This window comes from Myotis myotis, unplaced genomic scaffold (assembly GCF_014108235.1).
Source record: "Myotis myotis isolate mMyoMyo1 unplaced genomic scaffold, mMyoMyo1.p scaffold_m19_p_8, whole genome shotgun sequence".
In the NCBI taxonomy this organism is placed as follows: Eukaryota; Metazoa; Chordata; class Mammalia; order Chiroptera; family Vespertilionidae; genus Myotis; species Myotis myotis.
In genome coordinates, this window is record NW_023416390.1 from 46,218,925 (window position 1) to 46,241,173 (window position 22,249).

General features: G+C 39.1%; 1 protein-coding gene across 5 annotated transcripts in view; it reads right to left on the reverse strand.

Moving 5' to 3' along the window:
* Positions 1-19,365, reverse strand: part of DYNC1I2 (dynein cytoplasmic 1 intermediate chain 2) — a 52,887-nt gene extending 33,522 nt beyond the window's left edge. For 4 of the 5 annotated variants that reach the window (XM_036319318.1, XM_036319317.1, XM_036319315.1 and 1 more), the window contains exons 1-3: positions 18,062-18,241; positions 12,135-12,252; positions 2,011-2,101 (exon numbers count right to left, since the gene is read on the reverse strand). In XM_036319318.1, the coding sequence (XP_036175211.1) occupies positions 2,011-2,101; positions 12,135-12,252; positions 18,062-18,208 (356 nt within the window). In that variant the 5' untranslated portion in view covers positions 18,209-18,241. Of the gene's footprint in view, positions 1-2,010; positions 2,102-12,134; positions 12,253-18,061; positions 18,242-19,227 lie in introns of those variants that run through there. The other variant, XM_036319316.1, reaches the window with a different exon arrangement.
* Positions 19,366-22,249: the final 2,884 nt, after the last annotated feature.

The window sequence follows — 22,249 nt, forward strand, 5'->3', positions numbered from 1 at the left end:
ACATATTTGTATAAAAACACAAAAGTATGAGTATTTTAAAAATTAAATAAGCCTTAGAGATAAATTTAGACTAAATAATCTTTAATACATACTCTTTTTAAGATAATAGTATTTCTAAAAAGAAAACTGATTTTTTAAAATATATTTTTATTGATTTCAAAGAGGAAGGGAGAGGGAGAGAGAGATAGAAACATCAATGATGAGAGAGAATCATTGATTGGCTGCCTCCTGCATGCCCCCCACTGGTGATCGAGCCCCGCAACCCAGACATGTGCCCTTGACCAGAATCGAGCCTGGGACCCTTCAGTCGCAGGCCGACGTTCTATCCACTGAGCCAAACCGGCTATGGCTGATTTTTCTTAAATGATAAGAGTTATGTCATTTATCTCCAATGACAGTATTGCTTTGATTTGCAATTTTGGTTCTATATACAGAACAGTTTTGGAAAGCACATCTCAAATTCAAACTGAACCTCTTGTGCCTTCTAATTATTAATGATAACCTGACTATTTAGGAATAATAAGTACCAAGTTTCGGATTATCTAGCTCCCTTGCTCCTCTTTTGCTGATCCTGTTTTTAGAGACTCATTACTTCTTTGTAAGTTCAATTAGAGGGGGGTCAAGCACAACAAAGATAAAAGTTCTGTTTTTAATTTTTTTTAAAGGTGTATTAAGAGATTTTCCTGAGAAGGATATGTAACTTCCTGGCTCAAAATAAGGACTCTAAATAAAGATTTTTAACCTATGTTTAATCTCATTTCAGCTGTCACAAGAAGTAAAAAAGTATGATGTTATTAAAAACTTAGTGTGTATGTGACAGAAAGAGAGAGAGAGAGAGAGAGAGAGAGAGAGAGAGAGAGAGAGAGAGAGAGAGATAAGAGGAAGAGGGAAGGGGGTAGAGAGGGAGAGAAAGAAGTAATAATAGTTTTCCCAACACAATTTTTAGAAAGAAGCTGAAATCTTACTGAACTTGTGAAAAGCAAGACCCAACAAGTGTGCAGGATCCTAAAACAAACATGAAATACAGTTTCACAAGGAAGATGCTAATTTAGGAAAACTTGGCAGTAAGCACTCTTTTCTTTTTTCATTGAGATATAATTGACACATAACATTATATTAGTTTCAGGTATACAAGATAATGATTCCATATTTGTATATATTGTGAAATGATCACCACAATACATCTAGTTAACATCATCACCACACAAATTTCTTTTTCTTGTGATGAGAACTTTTTAAAGATTTACTCTCTTAGCAATTTTCAAATATGTAATACAGTATTATTAACTACAGTCATCATACTGTACTTCACATCTTCATGACTTACTTATTCATAACTGGAAGTTTGTATCTTTTGACTCCCTTCACCCATTTCACATATCTCCTGCCCACGCCCCCCCATCTTGGCAACCACCAATGTGTTCTATGACCATATTTATCTTTTAAGATTCCACATATAAGTGAGATTATATGGTTATTTGTCTTTCTCTGTCTTTTTTTACTTAGCATGATGTCCTCAAGGCAGTGAAAAACTTAATGTTTCCTTAGCAGTTATTCCTTATTCTTGATATTTTATGCATGATTATTTTCTATCTTAATCATAACTAGTGAATTAATAGAACAGAATTGGGCTATTTAACTGTACTGGTGAGATTTTCAATTACTGAATGGGAAATTAAGCACAATAGAAAGGTTTTATGCTATACTCCAAACAGTCATATATTAACCAATATAAAGTTTGCTTAAACAGAAAACATTTAAATAAATTAACACCTCTATTTTAATATAATTAGCATAAAATCCATTAACTATTCAATACTAAATCTATCAAGTATAATAACTGAATATTGTAAAGAAAAAAATTTCCCCCACTTTACAACAATTTCTGTACCATTTAGATCTCAAAATATTAACTTCAACATAATTATTTAGAGTCCCTCTAAAGCACCGACAGTACCTGGGCACTAAATGCATTCTATTCTTAAAAATATTAAAAGAAAATTACTGTACCTGGATCCCACTGCGCCATCTCCAGAGTCTTGGCTTCCAGCTTCACTTGGTGTGCTCACAGATTTGGAGGATGGAGACATAGGAGGAGGGACTAAATAGTGAAACAGACAGGTATCCGCTGTTACTACACGGAGAGGTTGCTCAGCTTATGACGTTTCAAAAGTAATTTAACATGAAGTAATTAACAAAAAATAAAAAATGGCAAACCAAAAAACAAAATACATGAATGAAAATGAACAGTAGAAAGAAGAGGAGAAAGACAAAGTTAAAAATGCATGCTGATGATCATGCAACTTCTCTGGCAAAATGCATTTGGGCTTTATATTTTTAAAAAGCAAGGTTACAGAAGGATGCATCTTCATCTCAGCCAATACAAAATGTGGGCACTAATTTTCAAAGGAGAGCATTCCTTCTCCCCTTTCTAATTTCCCACTTTTAAGATCACCAGAGTGTAAATAATACTTATAATTGCTGTCAATATCAAAACTCTAAAATATGCTTCAAAAGTCATTAACTCTGGTTTTTCTGAGATTTATTTTTAAGTGTTAATTTTTATTTAATACTTTTTTCTTTCAAAAATGTCCTGATTTAATTTTCCCCCACCAAAAAATAAAAGCCAATTTAGAGAATGACTGACTACAGGAATGACTCCTTTAAAATGTCCATTAGTTTCCAGCAATTTGGGTGAAAAGTGCAAACAGGCCATAAAACAGCATGCCTTCTAGACATGATGCATAACATAAAGTGATGCATGCAACTGAGACAAGGCAAGACTTATGGTAACTTCCTTACCCCAGTATTCAGAAAAAACTGAAGTGTACAGACAAAGATACAGACACCCAAAATATTCTTAATCCCTTCTTATAGAAAAATACACATTTTTCATAATATATAAAACAAACAGCAAATGCTTTCCCCTAAACTGTCATTTATAACATTATATACTAACAGTTGAGCGTGCATATTACATGCTTTCACATTTGTAAAACTTTTTGATTACCACTGCAGGGAGTGTAAGAAGATCATCACTGCCATCTTCTGGTTAAATTTTACCATAATTGTCCCCAACCCCAAGTATCATTTTAAAATCATTTTCTAATGTACAATATTAAGTGACAAATACATTTTATGTTGAGCTGTGAGCCCTTCTTTTACTAGTCTACTGAAAAGAAGGTAAGTTCCCAGTTATATAGGAACTAACGAAATATGTACTTAATTAAAAGTCTGTGTTATTGAAATAGTCATATTCACTGAACCCTTAAAATTATGTTAAATGTTTATACATGCTGCAGTAGAAACAATGGGTTTGCTAGTCTAACAAGTTTAGTATGACAAATTACATCTTAAACATAGGTGCACAACTGATCATCTTATTTTTTCAGTGGCAAATTCTATTGGTAACCAGGAAGATTAGAAGGAAAAAAATCATAGCTATAATGTTTCCTGAGATAGTGATGAACTATTCCTTAATTTCCAAAGGACTTGAAACGCAAAATCAAATGTTTCTAACTTTGTGATTAAATCTCTCAGAGACAATGATAAAACCAAATCACTTTCATATAACAGAGTGTCCCCCAAAAATGTATGAACACTTTATCAGCTGATAGCTCAATTTTGAAAACAAAATGTATTTTAATAAACACTATCTTTATAACTATTCACTGTGTATATACATTTTGGGGGGATAACCTATAGTTCGCATGCAGATGGCACTGTGCTAAGTGCTGCATGTATAACTCAAAGTAGCTAAAAATTACTTGTATCTGAAATAAAAGAACATTAATATCCCTTAACTTCTCTTATGTTACATTTCCTTATCTTTTTGTCCATTTCTCACTATAAGGCTTCCCTTAAGATCTAAATAAAGAGCAATATCTAATAGTGGTTTGCCATTATAAGCACAAGTACATGTTTATTAAATCATAATGGGGCAACATAATGTTTTGATATTAGAGGTTTTTAAAAGAGCAAGTTTATATTCTTTAAATTACATACTTAACTTCATGTTTAGAAAAATAATTTTTCTAAGTAATTATTAGAAAGATTAGAAGAAAATAGTAATATTCCTCTCCATGTAATTATTTGTGATGAACTATAAAATTCTTTTTCAATGTAATATGTTATTTCCCCTTTCTAGTGACTTCAAGTATCAATAACTCCACTCAACAAGTTCAATAGTATCTTTCTTGGTTAAGACTACATTTAAAATATATATATAATATATAATCTCAAATTCTTTATGGAGATATGTTAAATTGTAATTATAGATACATAAATAAATACACTAACTTAGCCAATTCTGAAATAGAAGTTTCAGAAATAAAGAGTACATCTTAGGTGTGATGCTACCAAATTATCAGCCAGAAGCAAAATAAATCACCATAACTTCAAGTTTACAATAAGATAAAAATCTCTATACCAAAACTATATTCTTTCTGGGGAAAAAAAGATTTCTAAGCTGGATGATGAAGAGGTTTATTAAGATCTCAAAGTTATCTGGCCCACCAACTTTATCTTGCAATAATAAATTAAGGTAAACTATGAGAAGGAAAAAAACTAAAAAAAGGAAGTTACTATTATTGAAAAAGGAAGAATGTTAATAGGGGAAAAAAAGGGAATGGTAGTTTTATTTGATGACTACCATATTTTAACCCAATTAGTCTAGAAAAATCAAAGAATACAGTAATTGCACAAGGCAATGCCACATACTCCCAGACTCCAACAAATGACCCCTAAGAACAAATGAAAGCATGCATTCAGGGATTTAAAATACACACACACACACACACACAAAACAACTCATTGAATCTCAATTATCAGAAAAGACTCAATTCTAGAATTCATTTTTAAAGACGGGTTAAGATTCCAATCAAATAACATAAGCTATTAATTTTAAATGATATGCTTAATAATAACAGTGATTTAATCAGATTACTTTGCTACACTGTTCAGTATATAAAATAGCATAAACGAATTTAAACTTCTTAGAACAGTGGTTCTCAACCTTCCTAATGCCGCGACCCTTTAATACAGTTCCTCATGCTCTGGTGACCCCCCAACCATAAAATTATTTTTGTTGCTACTTCATAACTGTAATTTTGCTACTGTTATGAATCGTAATGTAAATATGTGATATGCTATATATGTTTTCCGATGGTCGCGACCCACAGGTTGAGAACCGCTGTCTTAGAAGCTTAGAGCAAAGACACCTATTCTCTTCTCTTAGAACCGACAGAGAAATATGGAGTAAACTGAAAAACAAATCTACACCAAGCACTCACTGATCATGTAAGTAATACTGAAAGGTTATGACTCTAATTCTCTAGGACAAAAAGCTAATTGAGAAGGCCTTTCCCGCCAGCTTAGATTTTGGCCTTCCAGGGATATAAAATTAACATTGCTGATTTCTGCCCTGTGAAGAAACTACTAGAATATCCTTTTATATATATATAAAATATATTTTTATTAGAGGCCCAGTACATGAAATTCCTGCACTGGGGTGGGGGAGGCCCTCTCGTGGTCCGGGAGCCCTCAGGGGATGTCCAACTGATGGCTTAGGCCTGCTCCCGCCATTGCCACTGCGCTGACCAGCTGTAGCCTGGCTTCTGGCTGAGCGGCACCCCCCTGTGGGAGTGCACTGACTACCAGCGTGCAGCTCCTGCATTGAGCATCTGCCCCCTGGTGGTCAGCGCACATCATAGCAACCGGTCATGCTGCTGTTCAGTCGATTTGCATATTAGCCTTTTATTATATAGGATTGATTTCAGAGAGGAAGGGAGAGGAAGAGAGAGAGAGAAACATCAATGACGAGAGGGAATCATTGACTGGCTGCCTCCTGCATGCCCCCTACTGGGGACTGAGCCCGCAACTTGGGAATGTGCCCTTGACCGGAACTGAACCCAGGACCCTTGAGTCCACAGGCTGACGCTCTATCCACTGAGCAAAACCAGCTAAGTCTAGAATATTCTTAAAGCACAAAGGACTTGGGAATGTACCTAGATTTAGAATTAGAATTACATTTGAGTCAACCACTGAAAACTACACAGAAGTCTCAGAGATGAAAAATGCTGCACCACCCCATTATTTTTCAAGTAAAAGAAAACCTCTGGCAAGAAGGGACTTTTCCAGGAAAAAGGACCTAGAAAGGTGGACAGTCAAGGCAAATAAATGCAGGGAAAGAAAGTGGTGGTAGAAGACAGTGATATAGAAGAGTGAGCTTCTAAGATAATCTGAGGTTGTAAGAATTTCTGCTAGGATTCTTACTATTCAAAAACAGCCCTTGTTACAATTATGCCCCCTTGTGGACACAAGTGCTCCGAGCATGGAATATTAACATCTAAATAACTTTTTCATACCTTACTCTTTTTTACCTGAAAGCTATTGCTTTAAACCTTAAATCTCTAGAAACCATTAATTTCTCCCTTTTCTCTGGCCCCTTCTCCTAATAATGAAGTTTATTCTCCACTAATCTCCCCTAAATGTTTCTGTTCTTTTATTTTCTACAATATAATTCAGAGCATCAGATAAATGCTTAAAAAGAAATAAAAATAAAATTTTACAGAATTAAAATACTGTAAGAAACTTAAAATTAGACTAAAATTTGAAAAAAAAATGACTTGGTATATGGAAAGCATTTTATCAAAAAATCATATTTAAAATATTCAAAAGTTACAAGAGGGGACTAAAATTTGAAAAAAAAATGACTTGGTATATGGAAAGCATTTTATCAAAAAATCATATTTAAAATATTCAAAAGTTACAAGAGGAAGGGGAAAAAATGAAGCAATACTTATTTTGACCAACAAATTTCTTTTTAATAAAAGAAAACCTAGATATCACATTTACTCTACCCAACTGATACAGACTCAGGCTACAGAGTAACTGACAATATGCTTTCATCTCTTTACAAACTAGATAAAACAGTAGTTACACATACAAAAGGAGATTCACTTTATTTTTTCCATCATCAATGTTTAAGAACTCCACATTTGATACAATATGTCTTGAATGCTGTATCTAAAATTAACTTTCTTAAGACTTGCAACTTAAATTTAGTTTAAAAAAAAAGGCATAATGGAAATTTCCACTATGCTTTTTCCTAAGTTTTAAACACTAAGATTTTGCTGTTGCTTTTAAAGCAGAATGGCTTTTACTTGGCCTTACCAGCTATAAAGACATATAACCTAATAACTGAACAAATATTTAAGTGTCTAGCCTGTGCTGGGCACCAGGAATAAAAATGTTATCTCTTCTCTCAAGAACCTCTGACAGAAAGCAGTCAAATGACCAAATAAATAAGGATATACCAGTGAACAGAAGTTAAGAGTTTTTATTAGCTATATCTTTTACAAAAAAAAGCAACACATGAATTCTCTTTGGTAGAATAAAAAAAAGAATAAAAAGTCCATTTTAGCTGAAACCGGTTTGGCTCAGTGGATAGAGCGTCGGCCTGCGGACTGAAAGGTCCCAGGTTCGATTCTGGTCAAGGGCATGTACCTGGGTTGCGGGCACATCCCCAGTGGGAAATGTGCAGGAGGCGGCTGATCGATGTTTCTCTCTCATCGATGTTTCTGACTATCTCTCTCCCTTCCTCTCTGTGAAAAATAAATAAAATATATTTTTTTTAAAAAAGTCCATTTAAAAAAAAATAATAGAGTGATTTAAAAAAATAAATTTTCTTGAGTATCCTAGCAGTGTTTTTATATTTTACAATAAAATATATTTAACAAACTTATTCTGTATTAAAAAGAAAAACAAGTATCCACCCTGGATCATGATACAACATGTGTTTTTTTTCCCTCATGGGTTAACGTCAAAAAAATTTGACAACCACTGTCTACATCTGTATCCCATAATCTTCAGGCCCAATTTTACATAAATACTGGAAAGATTTTTAGGCATTTGTCAGAGAACAAAGGTGGAAAACCACACAACTCATTTAAAGAGACCAGTATAACCATTATAATAAAACCAGATAAGATACAGTAAAAGGAAAAAAAATATCTTAGTCTTCTGAGCTTAAATAAAGAATCTATATAAATAAAAGCCTAAGTGACCATTAGGACCGAACGACCAGAATGACCGGATGATCGGAATGACCGGACGACTGGTCACTATGATTCACACTGACCACCAGGGGGCAGATGGTCAATGCAGGAGTGCCCCCAGGTGGTCAGTGCATTCCCACAGCCAACCTCCTGTGGCCCCTCCCCCGGCTGGCCAACCTCAGCAGCCCCTCCCCCTCGTCCCAATCGCCCTGATCGGAACCTCCTGCGGCCCCTCCCCGCAATGGGCCAACCTTGCGCAGCCCCTCCCACCCCCCAGCCAGCTAACCTCCAGTGGCGCCTTCCCCCAGTCGGCCAACCTCTCACGGCCCCTTCCCCTGGACGGCCAACCTCCCATGGTCCCTCCCCCCAGCTGGCCGGCCTCAATCAGGACTGGGTGAGATGGCCCCGATCAGCTCCGATTGCCAGCCAGGCTGAGGGACCCCCCCCCCCACTTGTGCACGAATTCGTGCACTGGGCCTCTAGTTCCTAAATAAAATACTAACAAATCTAGCAACGTATAAGAAAAATAGTATCTGAAAGCTAAGTTGCAGAATGTAAATATGCTTTTACATTAGAAAACATACCAATATAAATCATCATATATATTTAAAGGAAAACAAAGCACATTTTCATCTCAAAATATGAAGAGACCTATAAGCTTCTGAAAATATTTTGGTGGTTTTAAAGAACATCCACAAATTCTATGTGAATGTGGGCTGGATTTAGTGACTCTCTTGCAATGGACAGAATGTGGCAGCAATGATGCTGTGGGACTGCCAAAGGTATGCCATAAAAAGGACAGCTTCCTCCTGGCTCTCTTTCTCTCCCAGATTGCTCACTTTGGGAGAGCCCAGCTGACCGGCTGCAAGGATACTCAAACAGTTCTGTGGAGTGGCCCACAGGGGGAGGAACTCAGCCCTCCCTTGCCAACACCAACTTGCCAGCCATGGGATTGAGCCACCTTGAAAGCAAATCCTCTAGCCCCAGTCAACACCTCAGGTGACTACAACTCTAACATCTTGACTTCAACCCCATGAGAGTTCTGAGACAAAACCACTCAACTAAGCCACTATTAAATTCCTGGCTAACAAAAACTTAGAGATAATAAATGTTTATTATTGTTTTGTGTATTTAAAAAAAACACAAACCTGATAAAAGAATAGAAAACTTAAATAGACTATAATCATTAAAACCTGAAACAGCCCTAACAGGTTTGGCTCAGTGGATAGAGCATCAGCCTGTGGACTGAAAGGTCCCAGGTTCGATTCCGGTCAAGGGCATGTACCTTGGTTGTAGGCATATCCCCAGTAGGAGGTGTGCAGGAGGCAGCTGATCGATGTTTCTCTCTCATCGATGTTTCTGGCTCTCTATCCCTCTCCCTTCCTCTCTGTAAAAAGTCAATAAAATATATTTTAACAAAAACAAAAAACCTGAAACAGTGAAAAAAACAAAAACAAAAAAACTCCTGTTGTCCACCACCCTTGGGAAAAAAGTTATAATCCCAGGCAGCTTTACAGTTCAATTTTTCACGTTTTTAAGGAACAGGTAATATCTATCCTTTACAAGTTGTTCTATAAAACAGCAAAAGGGAAAGCTGTCCAATTTATTTTAAATGAGAATGGCCACTTAGTATGGACAGTACAAGAATATTACAGCAAAGTCATAAAATACACACCCACACACACACACCCTTATCTGCCACATCTTGGAAGTGACTATTAGTAATTAAAGTGAAAAGTTAAGTATGTCTCATGCTTTTCTAACATAAAATGCAGTTAGACTCGCAGGGGTGGGCAAACTTTTTGACTCGAGGGCCACAATGGGTTCTTAAACTGGACCGGAGGGCCGGAACAAAAGCATGGATGGAGTGTTTGTGTGAACTAATATAAATTCAAAGTACACATCATTACATAAAAGGGTACGGTCTTTTTTTTTTTTTTTTAGTTTTATTCATTTCAAACAGGCCGGATCCGGCCCGCGGGCCGTAGTTTGCCCATGGCTGAGTTAGAGTAACCACATAGCCCTGTTTATGGAGGGAAAAGCTCCCCTTTATAGAAGAATGAGACACACTGTATAATGCCATGTATGTATAAAAAACATACACACATAGATATATGAAAATTTGAAAAATGTAAACACATGTAGGACAGATCAAAAGGATGTATGTGAAAAATGCAAAAGTACTTAATGCAAGACGGAAGAAGAATGAAACTGGAGATGGGGTATAAGGGAGAAACAAACACACATATGCATACAACTAAAGAATGATCTTTCAACAACTGATGATGGAGGTGGGCAATAAATTAATAAATATGTGCAGGTGAATGCAGTGAAATGGATATCTTACAAAGAACAGAAAAGGGCCGAAACCGGTTTGGCTCAGTGGATAGAGCGTCGGCCTGCGGACTGAAGGGTCCCAGGTTCGATTCCGGTCAAGGGCATGTACCTGGGTTGTGGGCACATCCCCAGTGGGGAATGTGCAAGAGGCAGTTGATTGATGTTTCTCTCTCATCAATGTTCCTAACTCTCTCTCCCTTCCTCTCTGTAAAAAATCAATAAAATATATTTAAAAAAAAAAAAAAAAAAGAACAGAAAAGGAAAAAAAATCCTTGAAAGTGCTCTAACCGGTTTGGCTCAGTGGATAGAGCGTCAGCCTGTGGACTGAAGGGTCCCAGGTTTGATTCCGGCCAACAGCATGTACCTTGGTTGCGGGCACATCCCCAGTAGGGGGTGTGCAAGAGGCAGCTGATTGATGTTTCTCTCTCATCAATGTTCCTAACTCTCTATCCCTCTCCCTTCCTCTCTGTAAAAAATCAATAAAATATATTTAAAAAAAAAAAATCCTTGAAAGCAAATCCTCTTGTCCCAGTCAACACCTCAGGTGACTACAACTTTAAGGTAATCTAAGGTTGTAAGAATTTCTTCCAGGATTCTTACTATTCAAAAACAGCCCTTGTTACAATTATGCTCCCTTGTGGACACAAGTGCTCCAAACCTGGAATATTAACATCTAAACAAAAGCCAAAGGCTCAGAAAAAAAAATGATTATTCAAAGACTAAGCAGCTAACAAGCAAGTTGGTATTTTTTAAACAAGAAAAGAGTGTTCTGATTTATTTACTTTTAAAACCATAATATGCAACATTAAGTTTATTAAACATTAACGTATTTCAATCTTCACACTCTACAATAGGAAAAGGCAAATGAGCTGAAAGAAATAACAATGAAGCAGACCATGAGAGAAACCAGCTTTTTCATCTTCAAACCTTTTAGAAATATCAGCTCTAAGGACTATTTTGTTGTAGTTTTCCAACAGGTATACAGCAGTTACTATCTCTGGTATTTGTTCCCTAGACTAGATGAAATCAGCCCACAAGCTAACCCTGAAATTTTAGGTCCCTAAAGGACAATGACCATGTCAAACTAAAATACCATGTAAAAGCACCCAGCTCAAAATTATTTTAGGCACTAATGCTTTCTAATATGTAACTATAGATTATCCTCAGTACCTCTTCTATTTCAGCCTTTTGGTCTAGCACTGCTATAAAAATGAGTAATACAGAAAAAGAATGAGACTAAGTCAAAAGAATGTACCAATATTATTTTCCTTATTACCATTGAGAGCAGAAGGCTATAAGCTTCTCCTTCCACTCCTATACCTGTGAATACTAATATACCTTTAGAATTTTGATTGATTATCTACACCTCTGTCTAACCTACAGCAAAGAATGTAGAATTAAAATCAGGAATCACAGTCATCTTTAAGGTTAATACAGTATGGCACAGAAAACTTGATCAACAAATATTTGTTGAAATAAATTACTGATTTAACAAGGAAAGTTAAGTGGTGGTTCATGTATGTTAATAAACATAATTAACCTTGCAGCTCTCTTGAACAAAAGAACCATGTATTAGCACATCTGAAAAGAGACAATTCAAAATAAAAGATAAGATCAATAATTCTTAAGATACACAAATAAGAAAAATATGCAAAATATATTGTCAACTCACTCATCTCAAGTACATCTGAGCTGAACGGAATATATGTCTCTCATAAATGGATATGCTCTTATCCTTACCAATGGGGGATTCTGGAGTTAGCCCCATGCTTTGAAGCAATGCTTCAGCTTCTCTTCTTTTTTTCTCAAGATCTGATTCTTCTTGCACAGGAGCAACTGCTTCCTTCTTCTGATCAGTCTAAAATTTTTAAGTTAAAAACTTAAGTTTACATATGGTACACAACATCTGCAAAAAATGTATTTTGAATAGACATTATACTAATTAAGTGAAAATCATTCTCAACAGAGTTCTAGTAAGTAATCTCCAAATGATATGTACTAACTAGATTCACTTTTTTATATAATTAAAGAGCTCCCACAAAAATTTTCCTAATAGGTAAATTCTAAAAGTACAGTCAACTTCTAATTATCTACAATATTAAATTGTTATCCACAGTTAGGAATTGTGAAACTCTCCCCCAGTGGCACAAAAGCTTAGACATAAATATCACAATGCTATGAAAAAGAAAAAAAGATGGAGTTCTTTAAAAGGTAACTAATTTTAACTAAACAGACAATTTGATTTGTTGAAAACAGTACGGTACCTCAAACTTCTGTATGAAGTAGTCATTGTATTTATGCAACTTTATGTAAGGATGTTTGTAAAAAATGCATCACAAATTTTTTTTTTAACTATAGCTATTATCCTATATAATAAAAGCCCAGCGATCAAAAGGCAGAACGACCAGTCGACCAGTTGCTATGACATGCATTGACCACCCAGGGGCAGATGCTCAACACGGCAGGAGCTCCCACAGTGGGAGTGGTCAATGTGCTCCCACAATGGGAGTGCCGCTTGGCTGACCCGGATGAGTGGCGCTCCCACAGCAAGAGCAGCCACTCAGAGGGTGGGTCCACAGCTGCTCGGCTGGCCAGGATGAATGGCTGCTCCCGCTGTAGCCGCTTGGTTAACTGGGATGAGCAGTGCTCCCACAGGAGGCCAATCCCCGCAGGCCACACCCCCACCAGTGCACGAATCCTGTGCACCAGGCCTCTAGTTCATCATAAAAATATGGCTGAGTTTGGTAAAATTCACTTTTGCATAGTTCAAAACATTTTTTAAATTAAGTTCTTGTCAACTTTTATTTTAGACATTTATAATTTCAGAAAAATCTTCCAGTTAAACTAGAGAAACCTCAATACTCTCAGATCATCCAAAACATTTCAAGTGAAATTTAAGCCTTCTGGGGAAAGTTCTATATATACAGTATTGTCCCCTTATCCATGGTTTTACTTTCCATGCTCTCAGTTACCTGTGGTTAACCTTGGTCTGAAAATATTAAATGGAAAATTCTAGAAATGAATAATTCGTACATTTTACATTGCATGCCATTCTGAATAGCATGATAAAATTTTGCTCTGAAGCTCTCCTTTCAGCCTGGGATGTGAATCATCCCTTTTTTCCAGTGTATATGCTATCGCTTGTAAGTCACTTAGTAACAGTCTTGGTGATGAGATCGACTATCATGGTGTTGAAATGCTTGTGTTCAAGAAACCCTTATTTTATTTAATAACTAGAGGCCCAGTGCATAAATTCGTGCACAGGTGGGGTCCCAAGGGGGATGGAGGGGTGGGCCGGGATGCGATCGGCCCTCTGAGCTGGTGGTGGGATGCCCTTTCCGGCCTGGGATCCAGATCCGTCCTGTGGATGTTCACACTGGTTGTCGGGAGCTACCTGGCGGCCACTTTTATATTGTTTCTTCCTTGCGGAGCATCTAGGGAAGCGGCCGCGGTGCCCGAGGCCGACTTCCATGAGGCCAGCGGCGCTGTCGGGATCATAGCAGCGGAGCTGACCCTGGAGATTGGAACTGCAGGAATACTGAGGGAGTGAGTGGCTGCTGCCGGGCTGGTGAGTTGCACTGTCACCAGGACGGATGTGTCAGCTGAGTGGCGCTCCCACTGTGAGAGTGCACTGACCACCAGGGGGCAGCTCCTGCATTGAGCGTCTGCTCCGGGTGGTCAGTGCGCATCAAAGCCACTGGTCATTCCGGTTGTTCGGTCGTAACGGTTGCTTAGGTTTTTATATATATAGATGTCCCTAACCAGCCCTGGTCGGTTTGGCTCAGTGGCTAGAGCATCAGCCTGTGCACTAAAGGGTCCCAGGTTCGATTCAGGTGTAAGGCATGTCCCTCGGTTGCAAGCTCAATCCTCAGCCCTGGTTGGGGGCACATGCAGGGGGCAACCTACTGATATTTCTCTCTCACATCAATGTTTCTCTCGCTCTATCTCTCCCCCTCCCTTTCACTCTCTCTAAAAATCAATGGAAAAAAATATCCTTGGGTGAGAATTAACAACAACAAAATAATAATAATGTCCCAAACCACATTAATGACACTGGCATTTCAGATATGCCAAATAGAAGCCATGAAATGCATCCTTTAAGTGAAAAGGTGAAAGTTCTTGACTTAATAAAGAAAAACAATTGTATGCTGAGGTTGCTAAGATCTATTCTATGATAAGAATGAATATTTTATTTGTGAAATTGTAAAAAAGTAAAAAGAAATCTGTGCTAGTTTGTTGAGAGAACACATTCACATAACTTTTATTACAGTATATTATTATAATTGCTCTATTTTATCAGTTATGGGCTGCACTGTTTCAGTCAACAATAACCCAGGTATACAACGGTGGTCCCGTAAGATTATAATGGAGCTGAAAAATTGCTACCTCCTAGGGATGTCATAGTGGAATGCATTAAGCACGTGCTTGTGCAGATGCTGCTGTAAACAAACCTACTGTGCTTTCAGTCAGATGAAAGTACAGCACATATAATTATGTATAGTACATAACACTTGATAATAATAATAAATGACTATGTTAATGGTTTAAGTATTTACTATATTTTTTATCATTATTTTAGAGTGTACTATTTCTATTTATAAAAAACGAGTTTACGGGAAAACAGCATGCATGTTACCCTGGCAGGAGCCCTCATAAATCTGTTTGCCATGTATTTACACGTATGTACTATGCAGACTTGATGTTGTTTTGTTTTGTACAGTAACATGCTTGTGGCCTAGGAGTAATAGGCTGTACTATACAGCCAAGGTGGGTACTAGGCTATACCAGTGGTCGGCAAACTGCGGCTCGCGAGCCACATGTGGCTCTTTGGCCCCTTGAGTGTGGCTCTTCCATAAAATACCGACTTCTGCACATGGGCCACAGAGTTTCAATCGCACTGTACATGCGCGTTCATACATGGTATTTTGTGGAGGAGCCACACTCAAGGGGCCAAAGAGCCGCATGTGGCTGGCGAACCGCAGTTTGCCGACCACTGGGCTGTACCATCTAGGTTTGTGTAAGTAACTATGATATTTGCACAAGGATGAAATTGCCTACTGACAAATTTCTCAGAACATATTCCATTCATTAAGTGGTGCCTGACTGTATTATTGTTGTTAATCTCTTACTATGCCTAATTTCTAAATTAAACTTTATCATAGGTCCGTATGTATATGAAAAGACATAGTATTTATAGGGTTTGGTATTATCTGAAATTTCAGGCATCCACTGGGTGTCTTGGAACCTTATCCCTTGAAGAAAAAAAAGCTACTGTATACCTCAAATGCCTATTTTGACTAGATAGCTATTACTCATACAATTGTCTGCAGTGAATTTTGTTAGTCATAATATTCTATGATGCCATTTTAACTTCAAAAATTCATCAGAAAATTTCGTCAAAATAGGCTATATTATCAAGTTGACACTTTACCTATATACGTATAACATATTGTAGGCTCACTGTTTAATATTATCACTTGTAATGTTTTAAAATTTTTAAATTAAATATATAAATCATGTAACAGATATCCCTTAGAGGCCACTTACGACCATCCTTAGAAAACAAAAACCAAATTTGCTGCCAGCACTAAGAGGCTTAAAGTTATAGATACTACTTTGTAATGGCTCTGCCAGTCTGACTCATGCTTCTACCAGATAGTTTTTAATGGCATAACTAAAAGCTCCAACTCACTTAAAATAATGTACCACAGAAAGGTTCAGAGAACACTAGAAAATTCTTCAATTATAGACCTTCACAGCATCATTGCATGCCACACATATATCGTACCACTGATTTTTTTTCACTAATATTTTTATTTTTCCCCTAAGAGATTCCTGTAAGTCTTGACTATTTTTTAGGCTATCACATTGAAAAACTTGGTACAAATGTCACAGGACAAATTATCTTACACTGGCCATTTAAAACATATCTGTGGTGAAAATATACAAATTTATCTAAAGAGCTTTCATCAAGATAAATGTACAGTACATTTCAATAAAGGAGCAAGTAAAATATCTCCAGCTCAGGGCCAATGTATATTTGTAGTACATGATTAAACGGTGATGCAAAAATCAGAAGACATAAGTACTTGGGCCACCTTTATCAAACCCATAACTCAGTAAAAATATTTCAACAACTACTCATGATAAAGGAGATAAAAACAAATCCCCTAACCCGGTGGTCGGCAAACTGCGGCTCTTTGGCCCCTTGAGTGTGGCTCTTCCACAAAATACCACATGTGGGCGCGCATGTACAGTGCAATTGAAACTCCGTGGCCCATGCGTAGAAGTCGGTATTTTGTGGAAGAGCCACACTCAAGGGGCCAAAGAGCCGCACGTGGCCCACGAGCCGCAGTTTGCCGACCACTGCCCTAACCAATTAAATATTCTATTATATATTTCTCTTTGTCGTTAATACTATCTTGACATATTATTAGCAGTTCAGGCTAGTAAAATTTTCAGGTAAATAGGTTCAAAATCGAAACTATGTTATGATATACTATAGATGCCATGTTTTATGAGCTGATACCCCTAACACGAGTGGCCCGGTGCACGAAATTCATGCACGGGGGAGGGGGTGTTCCTCAGCCTGGCCTGCACCCTCTCCAATCTGGGACCCCTCGAAGGATGTCCTACTGCTGGTTTACAGGGTTCGGGCCTAAACCGACAGTTGGACATCACTCTTGCAATCCAGGACTGCTGGCTCCTAACCGCTCATCTGCCTGCCTGCCTGCCTGATTGCCCCTAACCACTCTGCCTGCCGGCCTGCTTGCCCTCAACTGCTCCCCACTGCTGGCCTGCTTGTCCCCAAATGCCACCCCCCCACCAGCATGATCACCCCCAACTGCCCCCCCTTCCAGCCTGCTCACCCCCAACCTGCCCCTCCCTGCTGGCCTGCTCACCCCCACCTTCCCTCCCCCCTGGCCTGCTTGCCCCCAACTGCCCCCCTGCTGGCCTGCTCACTCCAAACTGCCCCCCCCCCCCCCCCGCTGTCCTGACCACCTCCAACTGACTCCCCCTGCTGGTCTGCTTGCCCCCACTGGCCATCACGCTGCTTACCCCCAACGGCCTCGCCCCCCACCAGCCTGATCACCCACAACTACCCTCCCCCCCGGGCCTCTAACTGCCTCTACTTCAGCCCCGCCCACATGGCTTTGTCCAGAAGAACGTCCAGAAGGTCTCCTGGAAGGTCTCCCAGTCTAATTAGCATATTACCCTTTTATTAGTATAGATAGTCTTAGAAAACTAAATATGTAAATTGAACTTTTATAAATTAAACCCTAGAAATGCATCATTCTACGTGAAATATTTTTACTTAGTAAAAAAAATCATATTTTAATTGACCACTTTTGATCAGTTGTATCATGCCCGGTACTATCCGCGCTTTCAGGCATCCACTGGGGGTCATGGACCCCACAGATAAGAAGAGACTACTGTACATCTCAAATTCCTACATTGACTAATTATTACTCATGCAACTATCTGCAATGAATTTGTTAGTCAGACCTGTTTCTTTAAAGTCAGATTCACCTATAGTGTCATTATTTTGCAGTCACAACTCTGGACTTTTTAAAAAAACTATTCTCAAAGCTTTACGTAAAGGTGTAAGTACTTGAAATAAAATCCAATTATTTTATATTAAGTTTATTTTCAAAATTCAGACATACTTCCTTCTTTTTCCTTTCTTCTTCTTTTCTCTTCTTTTCCTCTCTGATTTGGGCCAACCGCTGCTTTTTACGTTCCAGCTCTGCCTTTAATTCACTTTTGTCCGACATGTTTGATACCTGAAGAAGCATGTAATCATATACAGTCATTATAACGTTGGTAAAAGCAGCACTCTTTTCAAAAAGTCGTCTTCAACAAGCGTCTCAAGAGGCCGTGTAGTTCAATGCTATCTAAAGAGAACATGTAAACTCTAATTTTAAAACATTGGAAGCATATACATTACTAAGACTTGAAACACATTATGAACAAACGTACATAAGGAATATTATTCAGCGTTAAGCACAGTAGCTAGCACACTGCTCTTTAGTGTTCACAGGCCCAAACTTAACACAATACCTGGCTCTTAAAACAGAGGACGTGGATTGGCATAAAGAAGCTTAAAACCATACCGATCAAATCTATTACCAGGGTTTTCATTCATTCCTAGGAATTTGATAAAAACAACGTGTGGTCACACACAACGTTCCTGTAAATTCTAGAAGTGCAATGTCATCGTAGTATTTTGGACAAGCAAAACACAAGCATCACCCTCACTTGCTATCGAATATACTTAGTTGCAGTAAATGTACGCTTAGTGAAAGCCCGGAAACAAAGTCCAGCCGCTCAACTACACCCAGCTGGCGGCCCGGCCCGCGCATCCTCGCGGGAGCCCGAGCCGCCGTGACTCACGCACGGCCACTTTCCTAAAACTCCGAGGAAGAGAATGTCTCTGGCATTCGTGCTGCCGTCTCCGCGTCTGGGAACTTTCCCGCACACAAAGGGGAGGGAAACGCAGCAATGACTTGTATTGACAACAGGAGCCAGGCGACAAGGAGTCCTTCTCCCCTGGGGTCCCGGCCCGGAGGGCGCGTCCGGGATGGTGCGTCGGAGGGGGGACCGGAGGGCGGACCGGTGGGCGCGGGACGGGACCCTCCGAGGCACCCCCGGGGCGGCCAGAAGCAAGGGCGTGGCCTCGCCGGCGGCCTTCCGGAGTCACCGCGGCTGGCCCTCCGCCTCCCGCCCCGCAGCCGCGGGCGGCAATGTCAGCAGGCACTCCCGAGGCGCCCTTCGAGCCCCGACGTGAGACCTAGCGGACAGGAGGGCCTTGAGGGGAGGACGGTTCACCCACCTGTCAGGTGGCGGGAAGGGGAAGAATCCGCCCGCCTGCAACTTCTGACAACGTCCCTCTCCTCCAGCCACGACACCGAGCGTCGCCGCCACTGGCTCCGCGGCGACTCCAGGCACACAAAGAGGGATGGGCGGTGGCTGCTACGGCGAGTGCTTCGGGACAAATGGCTTCATCAGGACGGAGTCGCTCCCAGGAAGAAGGGGTGGAGCCCGGCTGCGGGGAATTGTAGCCCTTCCGTGATTTACCTGCGTAAAGCACAAGACAAGGAATGAAACAAGGAGCCCGACGTGTTTCCGCTTCACCAAAAACTAAGACGACTGCTAATATCCTCGGACTGGATATGCAACGTCGCCCTGGCCAACAGACAGACACGACTCGGGAAAACTACAAGCCCCAGCTCTAAGAGACACTTGCTTGGGGCAAGCAATGCATTCTGGGAGCTGTGGTCAATGGTCGTCGCAAAGTATGCTGGGACATGTAGTGTTTCCTAGTCTTGCGGTTCCCCACTTTGAGGCCTTCTTCCTTCAAAACTCCCATGAGAAGCTTCCAGCGCTTAATGTATTCAGTCTGTTGTTGATCAGTGCTCCTTGAATCTTAAGATCTTGGACTCAGCACTAGCTGAATTTTAAGAAGGATTTTCCAGTGGTGAATCTATTCAGGGTGTCCCCACAAAAGGGATACACACTTTAACAGCTGATAGCTCAATTTTGAAAATGAAATGCATTTTAATAAACACTGTCTTTATAATTATTCAAAGTGTATATACATTTTTGGGACACCCTATATATTGCACTGCACATTTTGGTGTAGAAACTTTCTAGGGCATATATACCAGTCTTAGAAAGAAAAAAAAAAAATGCCTTATAGAGATTCCATGTGGGATCTTAGGCAAAATTTATAATACAAAATTTAAATTTTTGCCCTAGCCAGTTTGGCTCAGTGGATGGAGTGCCGGCCTGCGGACTGGAGGGCACATGCCTGGGTTGCAGGCTCAATTCCTGGGGATCGAGTAGAAGGCAGCCAATCAATGATTCTCTCTCATCATTGATGTTTCTATATCTCCCTCTTCCTTCCTCTCTCTGAAATCAATATAAATATTTTTTAAAAATTTAAATTTTGAAAATGTACTATAACCCCATTCTGTCAAAAACTGGGAGAAAGTGTCTTGAATTAGAAAGCTCCTTGTAAACCTAATTCAGTTTTTACTAGTATTTATGATGTACACTTGCTTAGCTGCAGTATTACAGTTCTGAAAATTAATAATAAAAATTTCTAACTCCTATATTTACTCTTAAATTTCATCATGTACACATGGACTGACTGTTCATTTGGGGCTACAAATAAAATTAGTACTGTTATAAAAATAATAATTATAAAATAATATTAAGTAATATTAATCATCATAGCATATAACTCTCCTGTACTTTGCTGCAGTATAGGTGGTAGCATTGTGGTTTTCTTTCAAAGAATTTTTGAAAAGAAAGCATTTTATACTATTGAAATCTAAACCAAGCAAAAATGGTTTCCACAGTTGTAGGTTTTTTCATATACAAAGAAAGCAAAAGTGTTAGAATATGAATTTGCCAGAAATTTATGGGTTGATACACATTTCTTAAAATTTTATTTACACAATTTAAAGCTTTCTTTGGCAAGAATGAAAGCCAACACCAAAGCAATGTCTTATATTCTAGATGGTCAAGTCTCAGATTAACCTTTAGGATTCAAATTTTAAGCCCTTGGGCCTGGGCCTAATAAACAAGATAAATATCTCAGAAATTAATTTGAGAAAGAAAATTCTCCAAATTTTAAGACTTTCCCCCCATAACCTAAAATTCCAAAGAGCTATTTTATAACTATACATGTATATCAAAACCATTGCAGGTTCGGTTCCAGACGATTGCAACAAAGTGACTATCACAATAAAGCAAGTTGTAATCTTTCTGCTGGTGGAAGGTCTTGCCTTCAATTTATAAAAATCACAACATCTGTGAAGTGCAATAAAACAAGGTGTGCCTGCTCTGCCTTTTTGTTTTCTTCTTTCCTAACATTGAGTCTTCATTTATTAATTTGAAAAAATTGTGATTGATTAACCACTATGCGCCAGGAATGGTGGTAGGTATAAGGGCTAAAATGTATATCTCTGTTCTCAAGATGGGAAGACTGTCAGGACACTCAGTTCAACTAAATATTATGATCGGATTAAGTAGGGAAATAATGGAAACACTCTGGAAAAGAAAATTTTCAGGATTCTAGGGCTGTCTTTGGTTCTGGGAGATTGAATAGAAGTTAACCATGCGAAGGGGATGGAGAAAGGTCCCTTACAGTAAGAAGGGGAAAGAACATGGCCAATGTACAAAAGTGTGAGAGCACAGATGACTGGAGAATCTGGAAATCATTCGGCCGTAGGCTAAGACAAGAACTGGGGAGTGAAGACATAAATAACAGCGGCATCACATATCTCAGTTTAGATTTAGTCCTGAAGATCATGGGAATCCACTGACAGCTTTTAAGTAGGAGGATAGTATGAAGCAGTTAGCATATTAAACAATTGACCTTTTGAAGTGGTCTGAAGAAAGGCTGGTGTGTGGTGTTTTTTCTTTGGCCCTCAGACTCATTTCCTGCCCTTCTGTGTCAAGCTCTAGCTTGTGGGGATTGACCTCAGCCTCTCTGAGGACTTCCTTGGGGTTGGGTTTGACCAAAGAAAGGCCTAGGCAAGGTTATCAGAAGGCAGGTGGAAAGGGAAATGGGGCCTTTCTCCTCCGTTCCTTTTCTTCTTTTCTTTTTTCTTTCTTTCTTTTAAATATACTTCATTGATTTTCCACGGAGAGGAAGGGAGAGGGATAGAGAGCCAGAAACATCAATGAGAGAGAAACATCGATCAGCTGCCTCCTGCACACTCCCCACTGGGGATGTGCCCGCAACCCAGGTACATGCCCTTGACTGGAATCGAACCCGGGACCCCTCAGTCCGCAGGCCGACGCTCCATCCACTGAGCCAAACCAGCCAGGGCCCTTTTCTCTTT